General features: G+C 37.2%; 2 protein-coding genes across 23 annotated transcripts in view; one reads left to right on the top strand and one right to left on the bottom strand.

Annotated features, from left to right (window-relative positions):
• The window catches only part of cep350 (centrosomal protein 350), a 34134-nt gene extending 22701 nt beyond the window's left edge, over positions 1 to 11433 (bottom strand). For 6 of the 8 annotated variants that reach the window (XM_039663498.2, XM_039663877.2, XM_039663721.2 and 3 more), the window contains exons 1-12: positions 11305 to 11433; positions 10345 to 10435; positions 8620 to 8716; positions 8489 to 8532; positions 7597 to 7711; positions 6624 to 6780; positions 5274 to 5824; positions 4953 to 5066; positions 3756 to 3878; positions 2261 to 2377; positions 497 to 1119; positions 24 to 148 (exon numbers count right to left, since the gene is read on the bottom strand). In XM_039663498.2, the coding sequence (XP_039519432.2) occupies positions 24 to 148; positions 497 to 1119; positions 2261 to 2377; positions 3756 to 3878; positions 4953 to 5066; positions 5274 to 5824; positions 6624 to 6780; positions 7597 to 7711; positions 8489 to 8532; positions 8620 to 8704 (2054 nt within the window). In that variant the 5' untranslated portion in view covers positions 8705 to 8716; positions 10345 to 10435; positions 11305 to 11433. The remainder of the gene's footprint in view (positions 1 to 23; positions 149 to 496; positions 1120 to 2260; positions 2378 to 3755; positions 3879 to 4952; positions 5067 to 5273; positions 5825 to 6623; positions 6781 to 7596; positions 7712 to 8488; positions 8533 to 8619; positions 8717 to 10344; positions 10436 to 11304) is intronic. The other 2 variants (XM_039663661.2, XM_089119790.1) reach the window with 2 other exon arrangements.
• Positions 11434 to 13176: 1743 nt separating this feature from the next.
• The window catches only part of cacna1ea (calcium voltage-gated channel subunit alpha1 Ea), a 126961-nt gene continuing 124250 nt past the window's right edge, over positions 13177 to 15887 (top strand). For 10 of the 15 annotated variants that reach the window (XM_039663000.2, XM_039663333.2, XM_089119785.1 and 7 more), the window contains exon 1: positions 13178 to 13448. The gene's annotated coding sequence lies outside the window, so the exon portion shown is untranslated. Of the gene's footprint in view, positions 13449 to 15887 lie in introns of all 15 variants that reach the window. The other 5 variants (XM_089119789.1, XM_089119784.1, XM_089119786.1 and 2 more) reach the window with 1 other exon arrangement.

Genomic DNA, 15887 nt, shown 5'->3' with positions numbered 1-15887 from the left:
ATTCTGTGTGTGAGTGTGTTTACCTGGAGAAAGGAGGCTGCCGTTGCTCCGTGAGGGACAGATCACTGCTGGAGGTGGCACTTTGAGGTCGATCATGTCTTTTGTTTTCTTTATCGGACTCTCCAGACGGCTGGTATACTGGTCTCAACTGCAATGTCACAACAACAACAAAAAAATTCCAAGAGTGGCCAATCAATGTGGATTTAGCCAATGTCTAGACACCAGGGTGTCCAATTGTAAATAAAAACATGACATTTATTTCATCCAGCCCAATACAAAGACAGCAAAAGAGACTTTTAACTGAACTAAAATTACTGAAATTAAATGTTTTATTTACACTACCATGCAAGTTTAAGGATGGTAAATCTATTATGCTATGCTCGTGTGCAATATTATTACAGTTTATAATGGTAGTGTAAATTATACAAAAATACTATGATATAATTAATGTAATATAATAAGTTCAACTGCAAAAAATAAATAAATAAAGTTTTACCTGCTGGCCTATGTTTGTTATGTCAACACCATCAATTTCTCCTCTGAGCTGAGTCTGTTCCAGCAGCAGTTTGGTGTATGTTTCCTGGAGCCGCTTCTTAATTGGAGCTTCAGGTGCGACCGGGCCCTTGGCAGTCCCTGCTCGTTGTCTCCTGTAAAGTTCCTGTAGGCGTTTATTCTTGTTCTCTTCCTCCTCTCTCCGAGCCCTCCTCTCCTCCGCTTGCCGTTTTTTCCGTTCTTCCTGCTTTTGAGCAATATACATTCGCACAGCTTCAGAGTCATAGTGCCGTTTCTTTAGCACGGGCTGCTCAAAAGACTCTGCTCTCTTGGTAGTCTTGGCAGGGCTGGCACTTCGGGAAGCTCGGGTCGAGGCATGAACTCTGGAGCTGGATGCTGCCGCCCTTCTGCTGATGCCCTCATCCAATTGCAGGTCATCTAGGATGCCCTGGATGTCAGCTGAGAGGAGGTCTGTGCTGGGAGACTTTCTTTTATCATCCCCTGCACATCTGGAGGGTCCAGCTGGCTCATCACGAAGAACATGATTGCGAGGTCTTTCCACACTGTTGGGCCTTGAACGCCGGCTACGCTCAAGACGAGGATCAGAGCTGGAACGGGGGACAGGGCCTGCAGGAAAAGATAGAGAGGGAAACAGTAGACGATGAAAAAGAGACGACGACGTGATATTATTCCACACATCTTAACAACCGTCAAATGTCTGGAGTAATTCTGTTTAATTCAGTAACAAGTCTCTTATGCTCACCAGGTCTGCCATTCATTTGATCAAAAACCGTATTGTGAAATATTACAACTTAAATGAACAGTTTATTATATTTCTAAATATGTTAAATATAAATATAATTCTATTTTAATATATTTAAAATGTCTATGATGGCAACGCTGAATTTTCAATCATATGCTGATTTGGTGCTCAAGAAACATTTCTTATTATCAAGTTTGGAACAGATTTAGCTGTTTAATATGTTTTGTGGAAACCATTTATTTATTCCAAAGAATATTTAATTGAAACAGATTTTTCTTTACAAACATCTTTACTGTCACTGTCCTCAAACCAGCAGACAAGGTCGATTTTTTTTTTCACTTGCCAAATGTCAGAAATGCACAGTGATTAAATACAATAACAGTTAAATTTATGTCTCCTGTTTTAATCAATCTTTTCTTTTTCTTTTAAAGACACCCATACACAAATAGCATGCCACATGCCCTGTAACCCATGTCTGACTGGAAAAACATCCTCTTTAGCGGTTGCTTGCATTCAATGTTTAAAATCAATATAAAATTGAGCATTTCCTGTCTCTGCAGTCCAATAAATCAGTACTGCAGTGGCTGTATAAAATCTGGATCCATCCCTGCATGTGTGGATGGCAGCAGGACTATGAAAGGAATCAGGTCGGCTTGTGCTTTGAGTCAGAAAGACCCAGTCAGACCCTATTCATTACGGTCACTGGGCAGCAAAGTTTCCCAATGCGGGGAGGCTGTCTGAATCTTTATTTATTAATAGACCTAATACTTGGAGCACTAGGTGCTGGAAGACTAGCACTTCACAACAATATGGTATTTAATAACAGTTGGCATTAAACTCATTTAAAACACCTCAAGAACATTTGGGTATCGAATTTATGAGAAGATACCAAAAACCAGGTATCTTGTGGCATTTAAGGCTAAATACAGATATTTTAAGTTTGGTTTGTGATGTGGCCGAGCTCTAAACTTTCTGGAGCAGAGCCCAGATATCTCATCATCTCACCTGTTCTCATCTGTGTCTCCGAGGACTGCGCCCGAGGCTCTCTGTGTAACCGTGGTGGTGGCCCCAGCATCATCTTCACCAGCTTTTGCCCATCTCGCCATGATGACGTGCTGATCACTATGGAGACAGGTTAGGCAGATGCGTTGAGACTCAGTTGTTCCAATAATTAATTTGTACTTTTTTTAACCAGATGTGATTAAGGCAGAGAGGAAAGTATGACAAAAGTAATTAGTAATAGAGAGATAGAATAGCTGCTCTGAAACACATTCACACAGATATTTAACGATCTTTCTCCAGAGAAAACCCACCACTCGTATTTAATGTAAGACAGATAGCAATTTAAAATTGACAGTATTTACTTTATTAAATGGGTCTGGTCATTTACAGGTCACCTGGCGTATGTAAAACTCAATCATTATTGCGATTTAAAGATGACGCAGTAAGTTTGAACAGAAGACGAGACAGGGTTTTTTAATATACTCATAAAAGACAAAATAATTACGGGAATACTGGATTCTAAACAACAAAGAAATGCCACAATTTATCAAGACCTTGAAGCAGAAAGGAGAGAGAAACACCTTGTGTGCCGCTCCCAAGTATAATGGGCTTTCCTTGCCATTATTTCTTAGATAACACTTTGAAAAAAAAATAATGGCTAGCGCGGTGGCTGCAACATACATAAACCTACCAACATCTGTTGCCATGATTTTTGGAATGTCTTATCGCGAGAAATTATGCTTTAGCCGTAGAAGATCGGTTAAATGGAAATGGAGTCATTTTGCAATAGTTTTTTATCGACATTTAGAAAATGACAAAAGTTTTGTGCAAATCTGAAATGGAAACACAGCTAATGTACTTGAATTGTGTTTGGCATTGCACTCCAAAACATTGCAGAATGCAACATAAAATCTAGCTTGTATAACTAGAAGCAGACTTCAGACTCTATTTCTGAAGTTAGGGCTACACAGGGTATACTAGAGGAGGAGTGAAAGGAGAAGTCAGATGTCACTTTTCTATTGAGTCGTGACAAGCGTGACACCTCTCCAGCTGTCAGCGAGGCCACAACGGCTTGGAGCACTGTCAAGCATTTCTGCGTCAGCGTCACAGCACAGCAATCCTGTTAATCTTCATGCTACACATTCTAGAAATTTCTGTGGGGATAAGAGACTTAGCTTGTGCTTGCAGACAGACATTAACGCATGCCTGTTTCCAAGAAAGCCCCACAGAGTACAGGGCACAGTGACGCTGGCAGGTCAAGAGAGGATCACATAGGTCTGCCAGGACAGATTGTGGGCATGTATGCGTGTTCAGTGGAACATTTGCACATTTTCAGAGCAGATTGTGATCTTCATATGCAAAACTTCTGAATGCACATATAATAGTGCTTAATTGTAGTAAAATTTCAATATCATTTGCTTAAATAAGTAACAGTTGTTTGCTTAAGAGGCACATAGAGAGTGCAAGAGACAGTGAGAAAATAAAAGAGAATCCAGACCTGGTTTAACATTTGAGTCTGGTGCAGAGGAAGATCTGTGTACTTTCCTAACAGGCTTTGATGGTTTCTTCTCTTTTACCCTCTCTCGCTCTCTAGGCCTCTGCTTTGGCTTTGTGCTCTCTGCTGTGAAAAGACAGAGTTCATCGGGGTTATTATTGTTAAGTAAAACTATTAAAAACATGCTAACTGAAATAAAGCTGAAACAAAATAAAACATAAATATTAGAAGTAAAACTTAAGAACGTTAAAGAAGAATAAAATTAGAAATGGTGCCTTGGCAACTAACTAAAAGAAGTTGAAGCACTAAAATTAATAACTGGTATTAATTGATTCCCATGAATAAGTTCAAACTGCATGTTTAAATTGATTTAAGTGCAACAGGAGAGACAGAGAGTGGAAAATTGACAAATAAGAATCTTTACATATAATGATAAAATAACGAATGGACTTTCAGGGCGGAAAAAAAGCTACAAGGCCTCTTTGATGACAGCAACTCAAATCAATTGGAGGCCAACAGGGAATAAGCTGCATTGTTATGTATACTATAATGAGCTTGTTCCATAACGATTTTTTGAAGGAACTGTGGAGCAAACTGATGCAATCCTTCCCAATAACCTTGAAGAAAACTCCTAATATAAGAACAGTCAGGGAAACAGACATGAAAGCTTGTAACTATGGCTGTGGCAGTACGCCTGGAAACTCTGAGCCAATTAGGAGCATGTAAGTCAGCGTCCAAGAGTGGTTTGGATTAAACATGCTTTTTGACCACACTGCAATCCAGTAGAGAAACACGAATTTTGTGTCAGTTAAAACAGTGATGCTGTCCTAACTCCTGTTCATTACTCATGCTTCATGACTCAGAGGGGCTTGCAATAAAAGGGCAGTAAAAAAACATCTGAGCTCCATCACATCAAATGGATCAACATTTTAATTCCAAGTAAATAAATGCCCCATTCACTAACCTGCTATTAGGCTGAAATAAAGAGGATGACTCAAATCACAAAACATAATTATAGCACAAGATTAAGATGGCAACCAGTGAGCTGTTTATGATCATGATACTGTAGCTTTAGAAGTATTTAACTGACACCCCTGATTATAACTAATGTGATCTTATTGAAAAGGGTTACCAAAGCATCATTCATTGTTATGTTCATGTTAACAAATGGAAAATAACAGTCTGGATCACCATGTATACCTGTGAGCTGTTGCGTCAGGTCTTTGTATATTTCCCTGCTCAAGTTCTGGAAGTCGTCCTCTGCCCACACTTTCCCATCAGGTGTGCGAATTTTAGTCTCAATGGTGTTGAAGCCTAGAAAACACATAAGAGAGCCTTTTCTCACTCAACAACCTATTAAAATATTTAACTGATGCTTTTATATTGAGTATATTAGAAAACACCTATTACTGGGATGGACCGTAGTACTGGAGCAACCTGAGGTTAAGTGCCTCGCTCAAGGGCACAATGGTGAACTTACTACTACTTAGTTACTAATCCAACACAAGGGGGTCATCTTACCTTTATAAATGGGTGCAGGAGGGCCTGGGGCAACTTTCCGGACTTTAGCAGTAGGAACTGTGGTACTGTGTCCTGCTGCCTCAAAACCCACAGGTTGCTCCAGGTATCCCAGCAGCTTGTTTCTGTCCTCCGTCTCTTCCAGATGTTCCCTCTGTCTGCGGATTCTCTCTTTCAGCTTCTCCAGCTTTTCATCAGGTTGCCGTCGTCGCAGTTTCTCCAACCGTTGTGAGGATGCGACTGAACCCGGGCTGGACCTCAGGGACGTCTCAGCCTGTAAGTGTGTTCTGGGCCTGACTTCTGACCCTAGTGTTGCTTGGTCGGGTTGGTGAATGGCGTTGACAGCAGACAGATCGTTGAGGTAGCGTACAGATGTGCTGTCTACAGCCGAGGAGCACAGGCTGTCTAGGTCTGCAGTCTGCATGTCTCGGGTGTCACGCTGATAGACCAGCTGGCTTAAAGCAAAGTCAGGCTGAGTAATGGCCACCTCTGTTGGTAACAAATGGGCTTCTGGTTCAGAGTGGGTCTGGGACATTGGCAGCGGAGATGCTTCCCTGTAAAAGAAAGACATGACTCTGTTTAAACTGATAATCACAAGAAGATTTTCTAGAAGGAATGTATACAAATCAAATGGCAACAGAAAAAATGTAGGCCTGTAAAGGGAAGTATCAACTACATGTGTGCTGAAGTTACTAAAGCAAAAATGATGGTAACTTCAAAGTCTTGTATGAGAGAATCAAATAGCAAACTTAACCTTCAGACAAAACCTGCACTCATTGACCTCTGCATTCTCTTTAGTCTGCTCTGAACTTTCATTCCTTTATCATTCAGACATGCTGTAACCAAATAATGAAGTTATTACCCAAAAAATAAACAAATTATTTTCATCTATTTCCTTTAACATTTTTTTTCTTTTCAAAATTAATGAAGTGTGTAATTTTGCCTCATTCTAAACTACTTCAATGGGCCCATTTCACATTTACGGGGTTCTCAGAAGCGGAATTCGTCAAAGTTGGGTAAACTTCTAGTGGTGTATGGCGGATGAGAGCAATATAATTTCTGTATTCCCATTTGCTCCAATAGCAAAAGAAAAAAATCCATGATAGCTTCAAGAGACTGATTACATCAGTCAGAAGAGAGAAGGATGTCATATTTGCCATCATTCCCTCAGCTGTTGTACCAGAAACACCAGCAGCGTTAGTTTGTGTTTTATTACTTTGGCATTAAATGACAAAAAAAAAATTGCTATGTTGATAACTGTGGAAACGTGTCATCACAGTCTGTTTTTTTTTTCAGTTCTGTTTGTTAGTACAAACATCAGCTTTTACACATTAATTAGTTTGCAGTTTTTACCTGAATGAAGCGAGTGGTTCTCTGAACTCCACACCGCTGGGTTTCCTGGCATTACTGTCCAGAGTGCTGTTCCTCAAGGGACTGCGGGAACTTTTGTCCGGACTGCGCCGACTACGTGTTCTGGATTTGGATCCACTTTCCTCTGCACGATGACCATCTGTAGTAAATACATAGAAGACACAAACGATGGAAGAGGAAAAACTTTTGTTGTACCATTTTATACATACATACATATATATATGAATGAAATATAAAAACGGTGTGTGTAACTGTGAATATATATATGTATATATATGAAAGTATTTTACATATTTTTAAAATAACTTTTTTATACATTTTAATGTAGTTCACTTAAATAGTCCTGCATTGTGACAACTGAATTTTAAAAGTATAACATTCTTATTATCAAATATGAGGTTTATACAAAAATAATTTATTACTGTACAACAACTAAAAATATTAATGTCAACGTTTAGATTTAACATCAAATACCAACGAACCATATTTATTCAATACTTCAGTGTTTTATGCATTGCTATTCAGAGGCTACAGAACTTATTGATTATCAGAGTTGTGAGCTTGCCACCTAAATTGAATGTGACGAAATAAAGAGTGGGAAAATAAATAAAGCCAAGACAGCATGAATCTTCATAGGCTGTGGCTATATGACAAATAAATAAATTAAACACAGTGTGTGTACTAAATGATCATGTATCTTCATTTAACAGAATAAGCGAAGCTAATTTAAATAAATGGCTTTCAAAAATTGACCATTAAAAAATGAACAGCATATTAAATCAACTAAATTATGACCACATATTAATTAAAAACTAACACAAAAATATACCATTCCACAAAACATACATACTGATCTAGTACAATAATATATATTAGGTGACATTAAAAGCACGGATGTATAATATTCTCTAGTGAATTTCCTCTTTATGTGCTACAGAGCATGTGCCTGTCTTACCTCTGCGGCTTATTTTCCGACCGCCACTAACAGATGCTTTCTTTGTGTCTAGCAGTGAGTCCAGAAGCACTCCAGTGCCTGGTGCAGCCTCCAGACGATTCTCAATGTGTCGCAACTGAGACAAGACCACAATTAGCCATTGAGTCAACAAATCTCGTGGGGATAATGCTACAGATATTAAACCTACAGTCAAAGCATTACGCCTGGGTGATATGTAAAAAATATTTTACAGATAATCGTCTTACAAAATTTCATGCTATTCAATCATATTGTCTACTCGACCCCCACCCCTGCCGGTGACAACACTGCCGACAAACAATGTAAACACACATCACGTTGAGTTTTAATTGAATTATTTGAAACGCTAATAGTTTTACTTTGGTTAATTTGAGCTCAAACTTGCATAAAACATTAGCATTGCTGTTATGTTAGTGTTGCTAATAATTTATACATTGTTCTTATCAAATTTGTGCTAGAAATGAATTTTGTTTCATGAGGAGAACAGTTTTCAATTCCTTACCCAACAAACTACTAGTCTATAGAAAACATTTAATTCGCTACTGCATGTGAATAAATATGTGTATGGAAATTATAGGGCTTTGTGAAATATAGCTGTCATTTTTTCCAGAGATTGTCGATGATCATCTGGTAACTGTTAGAATCGACATCGCAATACTAATGAGACACTGTCAAGTCAATATACAATAAGTTCATCATATCACCTAGCCCAGCCCTAGAGAGTATAGCACTAAATCTTACTTTTTCATTTATTTATGAACAGCTACTTATAATTGCACTTACTGAATTACAAATGACAAAGTCTATGTAACAAGGTATCTGTTTGGCATCATAAGTAGGTCAGAACCTAAAACACGGGTTGAGAAATACTCACGGCAGCTTTGGTCTGATTTAGACTATTCCAGGCTTGAGATATCTCTGTTGAGAGAAAAACATTAACATAAGAAATCACACAAATATGCTAACGTTGATGTTTAAAGTGTAGAATTACATAGTTGGACGAACCTCTCCTGTTGTCTTGCCCAGCAAGGGCAGGCTGGGAAGAGGCCGAGGCTGACGGCCCCGCCTCACTTCGCAAGCGACTCCACATCGCTATGCCAACCTGAGAGGGAAGGGGGAAAACAGGCAAACAATGTGAGAGAAGCAATTATCTTGTCAACATCTGCTGTCAAATATTGTCGTTGTTGGCTTATTGCTAAGATTATGACCAAAACACATGACTTCTTGACAGTACTCTTTTGTTCTAAATTATATTTGGGCCAAACCATAAGTTTAACTGATTGTTACTAAGATAGATTGATCAAAGCATATCACTATTAGGTTTTAATGTCTCGCCTCAGTTTTTTTAATCAAAGCGAGGGTTAAAGTAATGGTGTAATTTGTTAGATTGCCTAAAGGCCACACATATGATGGTTTTCAAGTCATCTGAATCACCCGGTCTTCCTCCAAGCACTACCCTTATAACATCGTGTCCCTGTCCTCGAACAACCCCAGAGCAAACAGATTCAAAGGTCTATTCTAGCGTAAAAAAAAAGTGTTTTGTGCAGACTGTCTGAAGCACTGCATCAAACGCACTAAGTATACCAAAGGGACACTGAAGTCACACCCTCAACTCAGACCCTTGAATTATATAGTATATTCATAAAGCATGCATAGGACATATCTCAGAGTCAGCGCCCAACATGTATATTTCATTGAGTGAATTTCAAACCTATGCTGGAAAACAGCATTGGTGAAAAGGCATTTAAACACGCTTTACCACTTCACTAACAGCAGTGAATGAGGTAATGTAGATACCAGAGAAACCAAATGTGTCTGGAATGAGGAAAACAACAAAACTTTAAATTCAGCATGAAATTCAAAATGCATTAAATAAAATAAATAGGACTTTTCTAGTGAAAAACACACTTCTCTTTTCGGTGAAGTGTGCAGGACTTTTCCAATAATTTAGTCATGTCCACTTAAACCTCACCGCTGTAAGTTTGTGTTCATCATACTGCTCCACTTTATAATGCATATCTCAACATCCAATCAACACATATACTAAGTCCCTGTCTTTATAGTTTTTTAATTATGCAACACTGGTGTGTACAATATAAAATACGGAAGAAAAGATCTGTCACTACTACCCTTTATTTAAACCAGTTTTAAAGCTTATAGACATTTCATGCTCTTTATTTGCCTGTTTGTTAAAGTCACAATGAAACAGAGGCAGCAATAATTCTTCTTTCGCATTGTTATGAACAATGAAACAGACCATCCAGAGAAAAAAAAAAGGGACTTGGTTCTATCCATGTTAAAACATCATGCTTTGGACTGGGGATACTGACAGAAACGACAACTGCGAAAGAATCATAGCTTTACTTGCCTCAAAGTAAAAAATAGGCAAAGTAACTGCCAAGAAAAGCACAAAATATCCTTTGATTTACCCATAAAAGACCCACCATTATCCATATCCTCTCTACTAAGTTACTTTTCAATATCACTTTCTAAAAATGTAATAAAAACAAAGACCAGACAAAGAATGTTCTCTTTCTGATTCAATTTCATATCACATTTTGGGAATTGAAACTTCATCTACCTTGTATGCACACCACTTGACAGTTGTGAGATTATGGTTTCATTTAAAAACTGCGTGCTCACATGTAGACAAATTATGAATAATAATAATTAACAAGACTAAAGAGAAGGATGCATTTCATGCATAACACATAATGGACCAGCACTCACTTTCCAGCAACTTTATTCAGAGAGACATAAGTCCACCTTGTCTTCTGGACAGCTGGACACATCGGACAGCTGGCGATTCTGTCACCTCTACCTGCACCCAGACCGAATACAAAAAAGGTGATTTGACAATGAAAGCTCAAAGTAATACCAGTTCATAAATAATCATACAAATCTAACTCACATCACTTATGTTCACAGCGTTAGATAGATGCTGGAATCAACACAGCTAATTACAGAAATTGATTGGCCTCTCAATAACTATTCATGGGCTTTACTCTGAATTAAAGGGAAAGGGAAACAACATGACAGATCAGCAGCATCAGCTGAGAGATCAGCTGACATCGCATTCAAAATCAGGATAAAATATCAAGCGAACGCTCCTAAGGGACTCACAAAGTGTCCGATCGCATTAATACATATACTCTACTACATTGCAAGAGCTTAGCCAAAACAACACATTAAACATAGCTTAAGTGGACAAAAAGAATATAAAAAAATATCAACATAAATTACAGTTGAAGAGCAACACACATTATAGACCTTTATACTCATTCAGAATCAGAACTACATTACAAACAAACAAAAATATGAGACAAGAAAACATTCATATCAAATAAGTAACGTTCTATAAAGAAATACAGTTGACGTAAGTTATAAGTGTCAATCACACAAACACAACTTAACGCGAACTACCTAACGTTACTGCGAACTAAATCAACCAAACAACCGACTCGACGTCTACTTGAAACAATAATTACGCACCTCAGAGAGTTTCACAATATTACAACGAAATTGTTGGCCGATGATTTTAAATTCTCTGACGAAAGTTATCGCTAACAGCTGCTGCTAACCGGCTAACTGTTAAACCATTAAAGCTCGCTAACAAACTTTTTTGGGTTTCTGGGATCAGGTTGTCTTTCGTTGAGCACTAAAGTCAGAATGTGATTGGTTAATACTTACCTAAAAGTTTATTGTACCTGCTACCCGCCTTTCGGTGTATGTTTCCCGGCTTTAATGATAAGTTAGGACGGCCGTTGGCTAGATTTGACGGTCCGCCATTACCCAAACAACTGTTTCAGGAAGTTCCCGTCTGAGAGAAACTCGCGATACTTCCGTAAAGAACGTGTGTTTATTTCTTGGCCGTGTTTGACATCTAGTGTTTAACTAATGGAATTACAACAAAAATATTTTTACTTTGATCCGTGAGATTACATATTTCACCAGTTATGAGTTCAACAAGGTCAACACTGGCTCTGACGTGTTTTTTATTATCATTGTCACTATATTATTATTGCAATTGTTTACTTAACCTTTCTGTTTCAAAGATACGTCAGTCACATAAATATTAAAGAAATCATTTTTATACTAATAATAATAGTAATAAATGATTATAATAATAATAATTATAAGTTATTATAAGAAATAATAAAAAGTAAATAAATACGTGTATTATTATTATTTGTAAAAAAATAATAAAAATTAATACAAATACTTATATTAGGCTATATTAATAAATAATAATAGAAAATATTTATAAATTTGTAACATTTGTTGATGTTATTATAAAAATATTAAAAAGTTCATAAATATATTAATAATAAGGTTAATTGTATTTTTGATGTTATTAGGCCTATGAGTTAACAGTAAATTAAATGATTGAATGTTGCAAAATTATAATAATAATAATATTAATTAATAAATATTTTTTATTATTGTTGTTATTATTATGCCTATTATTATTATTATTGATAGTGTATTATGGGATGTATAGCATACACTAGTTACAACGGCTTACTATCACTCCACTTGTCAGTGTTTGTCATGTCAGGGGAGCACAGTTGTGATTTTGCCTGAGTAAAGAGCATTTTCGAAAGAATGAGCATCTTTATTTCTTTAGCTTCAGGATTGCCCAGAGCAGGGTGAGATGGATCCTTGAAATAGATAGACAGGAAGCCTAACCACAACAATTGTTTTTTCATTTCTTTCTCCAATAAAACCCATTCAAATAACACCACTCATCCATAAAACAATGAGGTCCAGACAGAAACATTTTATATGTTCAGCTTCTGCTTCAAATAATGCAAGAAAGAATTAAAAACTAAGGAAGAAGCAAAACTTCTGGGCAATTTTTAGCATATATTTCACCCAACGTGGGTCAGGCAAGCCCTTATAAACACTTAAATGGCATAAATGAAAGGTAAATACCAAGCAAAAGTGTTGAGCAACAAAAACACAATAAATAAAAACTATTCAATTACAGATACATATAGCATGCATCTTTTGCACTCTTTTGACATGTTGACTTTACATAAAAAAACAGAAATTTAGAAAATAGCTATAGCCTATACATTGGAAATATGGACAAAATCAAGAACGAAATGGAAATATGCTTATATTATTAAATCAAAGTTTTATTTGCCATTTGTATAGAACAAAGCATTGTACACATGCATAGGAATTGCTCATTCAAGCTCATCAACTGAATTTCCATATTGAAGAACCTGAGCAATACCTCAACCATACACAGATTGACAGTCTACATAACAATTGGTTTGAAATTTCTTTCTGTAATAAAAATATTTTAAAAAAAGCCATACACTAAGTGTAATAATGCATGCATGGAATTTCACGCGTCACTTACCCAAAAAACTCATATTTCCAGATTAGACAGTCCTCTTAATGAAAGCACATAAACCGAGCTGGTGACGATTTTATCATTGTGTTAAAACTATAATGTGAAATATTTAATAATTTATGTATCCTAATTACCGAGACAGTTACTCTCGCCCCCCTCTGGTGATCTAACCTGTCGTAGCCTACTCTGTTTGAAACTGGGTATTTGTGTTCAGCACCCGCAATCTCTCCAGCACATTAACCATTTTAGCGCTGTGTCAGAGAATGCGCGCGAGAGAAAGACAGATGTAGTAGGCTTTACTCGCTCAACAGAAACATATTTTCAGCATACGGGCACGGCATAAATGGAAAAACGCCGCTGAGTCGCAGGTGAACGTGAGGACCACTGAAGGAAACTCTGCGTTGCGCTATTGCGGTGATGGAGCTCAGACTCAGAGCACTTGTAGCTGCGCTCCGTTTATCTGATGCTGGTAAGCTTATGTTTTTATTATCGCTCATTATTATTATATAGCCTAGGTATTAGCTTGATGTGTTCAACATTGCCACCCACTCGAGATTTATAATTGCAGTTCTTACAGATGTTTTGCTGGACGTGTAGGCTAATTTCTACATTAGATTGTAAACTTCTTGAAGTGTTTTGATAAAATTGTTTTTTATTCATTTATTTGTTTGTTTGTCATTGTTGTTCATTTTAGTGGATCTATTTGCCTTGGTTGAATCATTAATCAAATCAGATGTCAAGAAAAAGGATATGTAGCCTATTTGCAGAGACGTCAGTCGTAGTCTAAGTAGTCTATTGGCTATTAGCCTAATGAACCTGCGTAGTTCCGATTCCAATTCCCCTTTAACGTTTCTTTTTGCTGTATAGTTTACTTTAAAAGGAAGGAAAATATTATTGCATTACTGCTCTTGAAGCCTTTGATGAATTGAACTGATCATTTATGTGTTACAGATTTAAACAGAAAATATAATATATTGATTTATTTAGTAGGCTAGCCTAAATACAGAAAGTATGTCTTTTTAAATAACTTTTCACTGACTTTTTAAAGGCGGCATTTTGGCCCTATAGCTATTTAGCCTGAATAACAACATTACACAAACAAAAATGTATCATAGCCTATTTGTTAGAAAAGATAGTGTAGGTAGGCTATCTATCTTTAACTAGCCAACACCCAGCCAGTCATTAAACACTACACTGATTTAAATGTCAATTTAAATGCCTACCGCTGTTAATAATAACTCGATTCGAATCGGACAAAACGAAAGTGGTTCAGTAAATTGATCATAAAGAGCCGACTCGAGTCATAAGGTCATTCATTCGTCCTTGAATGGGATTCGCGCGATTTGAGTCACCAAAAAGAACCTCTCACCGTTGTTTGTTTTTGATTCACTAAAAAGAACCGACTCAGGCGTGTCATTCGTTCTAATCAGACCACACACGTCCTAATATTTCACGACTCACGAGCGGTAGAATAGGAATGCTGTAATGGGCTTTATGCACAGCTGCACTACTTCCTGAACTTCAGCCAGCTCCTTGTTTCCTGTCTGCCATTATTGGGCAAAATTGATTAATTCAGGTGTGTCTGATTATTGTTGCCATGACTACTGAGGTCAAGCACACCTGAATTAATCAATGTGTCCAATAATGGCAGACAGGAAACAAGGAGCTGGCTGAAATTCAGGAAGTAGTGAAGCTGTGCATAAAGCCAGGCAACGCTGTCTATAACGTTACCCGGACATTAAAAATTCAGTTTAAAAAGGTAGGAAGAAATCAAATCATGTATATTAACGAAACATCCTGACAGAATGCATAATAATAGTTGCCGATTTCCGGTTCGACGGATGAGTAAAAATGGCGTCTGATAGAGCAGTTGAGTAAACAAATTCGTAGGCTATATATTGATTATACAATATATTAATTAAATGTTATTTATTTTTCTATAGTTATATGTCACCATTTTGCTTTACTGTTGGTTCGCTACCCCTCCCCAACCCCCAGTAACGTTAGCATAGGCTACTCAGCCTACTTTACCCTAACGTTACCTGATGAATGGCAGGCCTGTGAATGTGACGGCAGGCCTAAAGTGTTGCCAGCGTTTTGCGCTTTAAATTTCGCTAAAAATAAACATTCTGCCGGGAAATGCTTTGTATTTAACAAGTTTGTTTGCCCATAAAATTTCTAAGATATTAGGTTAAATTTATTTGGCTTACTGTCCACTGGAGAGGGGCTCGATGAAGCAGTTTCAACTCAAACTCTGATTTACCCAGAGTGCCTCACTCCTCCCTAACTTTCGTTTAGGAACCAGTAATGCATCAAATCATATCAAGGATTGACAAGAATCAGTGATTGAGGCCATCTATCTTTATCGCTCCACATTGAAAAAATCACTTTTAGTTACACACAATATTGAATAAAGATACTGTAAGTAGTTGCATTAGTAAGAACCTATTCTTTATACAAAAATAAACATTCTAAGTGAATATTTGCAAACCAAATAAACGGATTTTAAAAGAATAAGAGCCGCACCTGTCACTGACCAAGGATCAGTCTTATTTCTAGATAGCATAAAAGGGCCTCTCAATGCACATTGATTCGTGGTCAGGGAACGAGGTGTTAGTCGATACAGGTTCTCGGTTGCAAAGTAGTTAACAGACATCCCCATTTTTAGAGTCTGCACCCCAGGTGGTGCTGTCAATGTCTATGTGCATTATGTAGTGCTGTTTGGAAAACTACAGAACTGCCACATCACTCATTAATTGTACTGACAAATGGCTTTCCCCATTCATTTATCACTGCATTATTTATTACTTAAACTGTTGCTGGAAAAATGGTGTAATCTTCATTGAAATGCATCAGAATAGCAATTCAATTCACTTTTGAATTTGGATAATAATTATGACTGTAGACC

This window comes from Pimephales promelas, chromosome 14, assembly GCF_988280905.1.
Source record: "Pimephales promelas chromosome 14, fPimPro1.hap1.1, whole genome shotgun sequence".
Lineage (NCBI taxonomy): Eukaryota > Metazoa > Chordata > Actinopteri > Cypriniformes > Leuciscidae > Pimephales > Pimephales promelas.
This window is presented reverse-complemented; position numbering and strand designations above follow the sequence as displayed.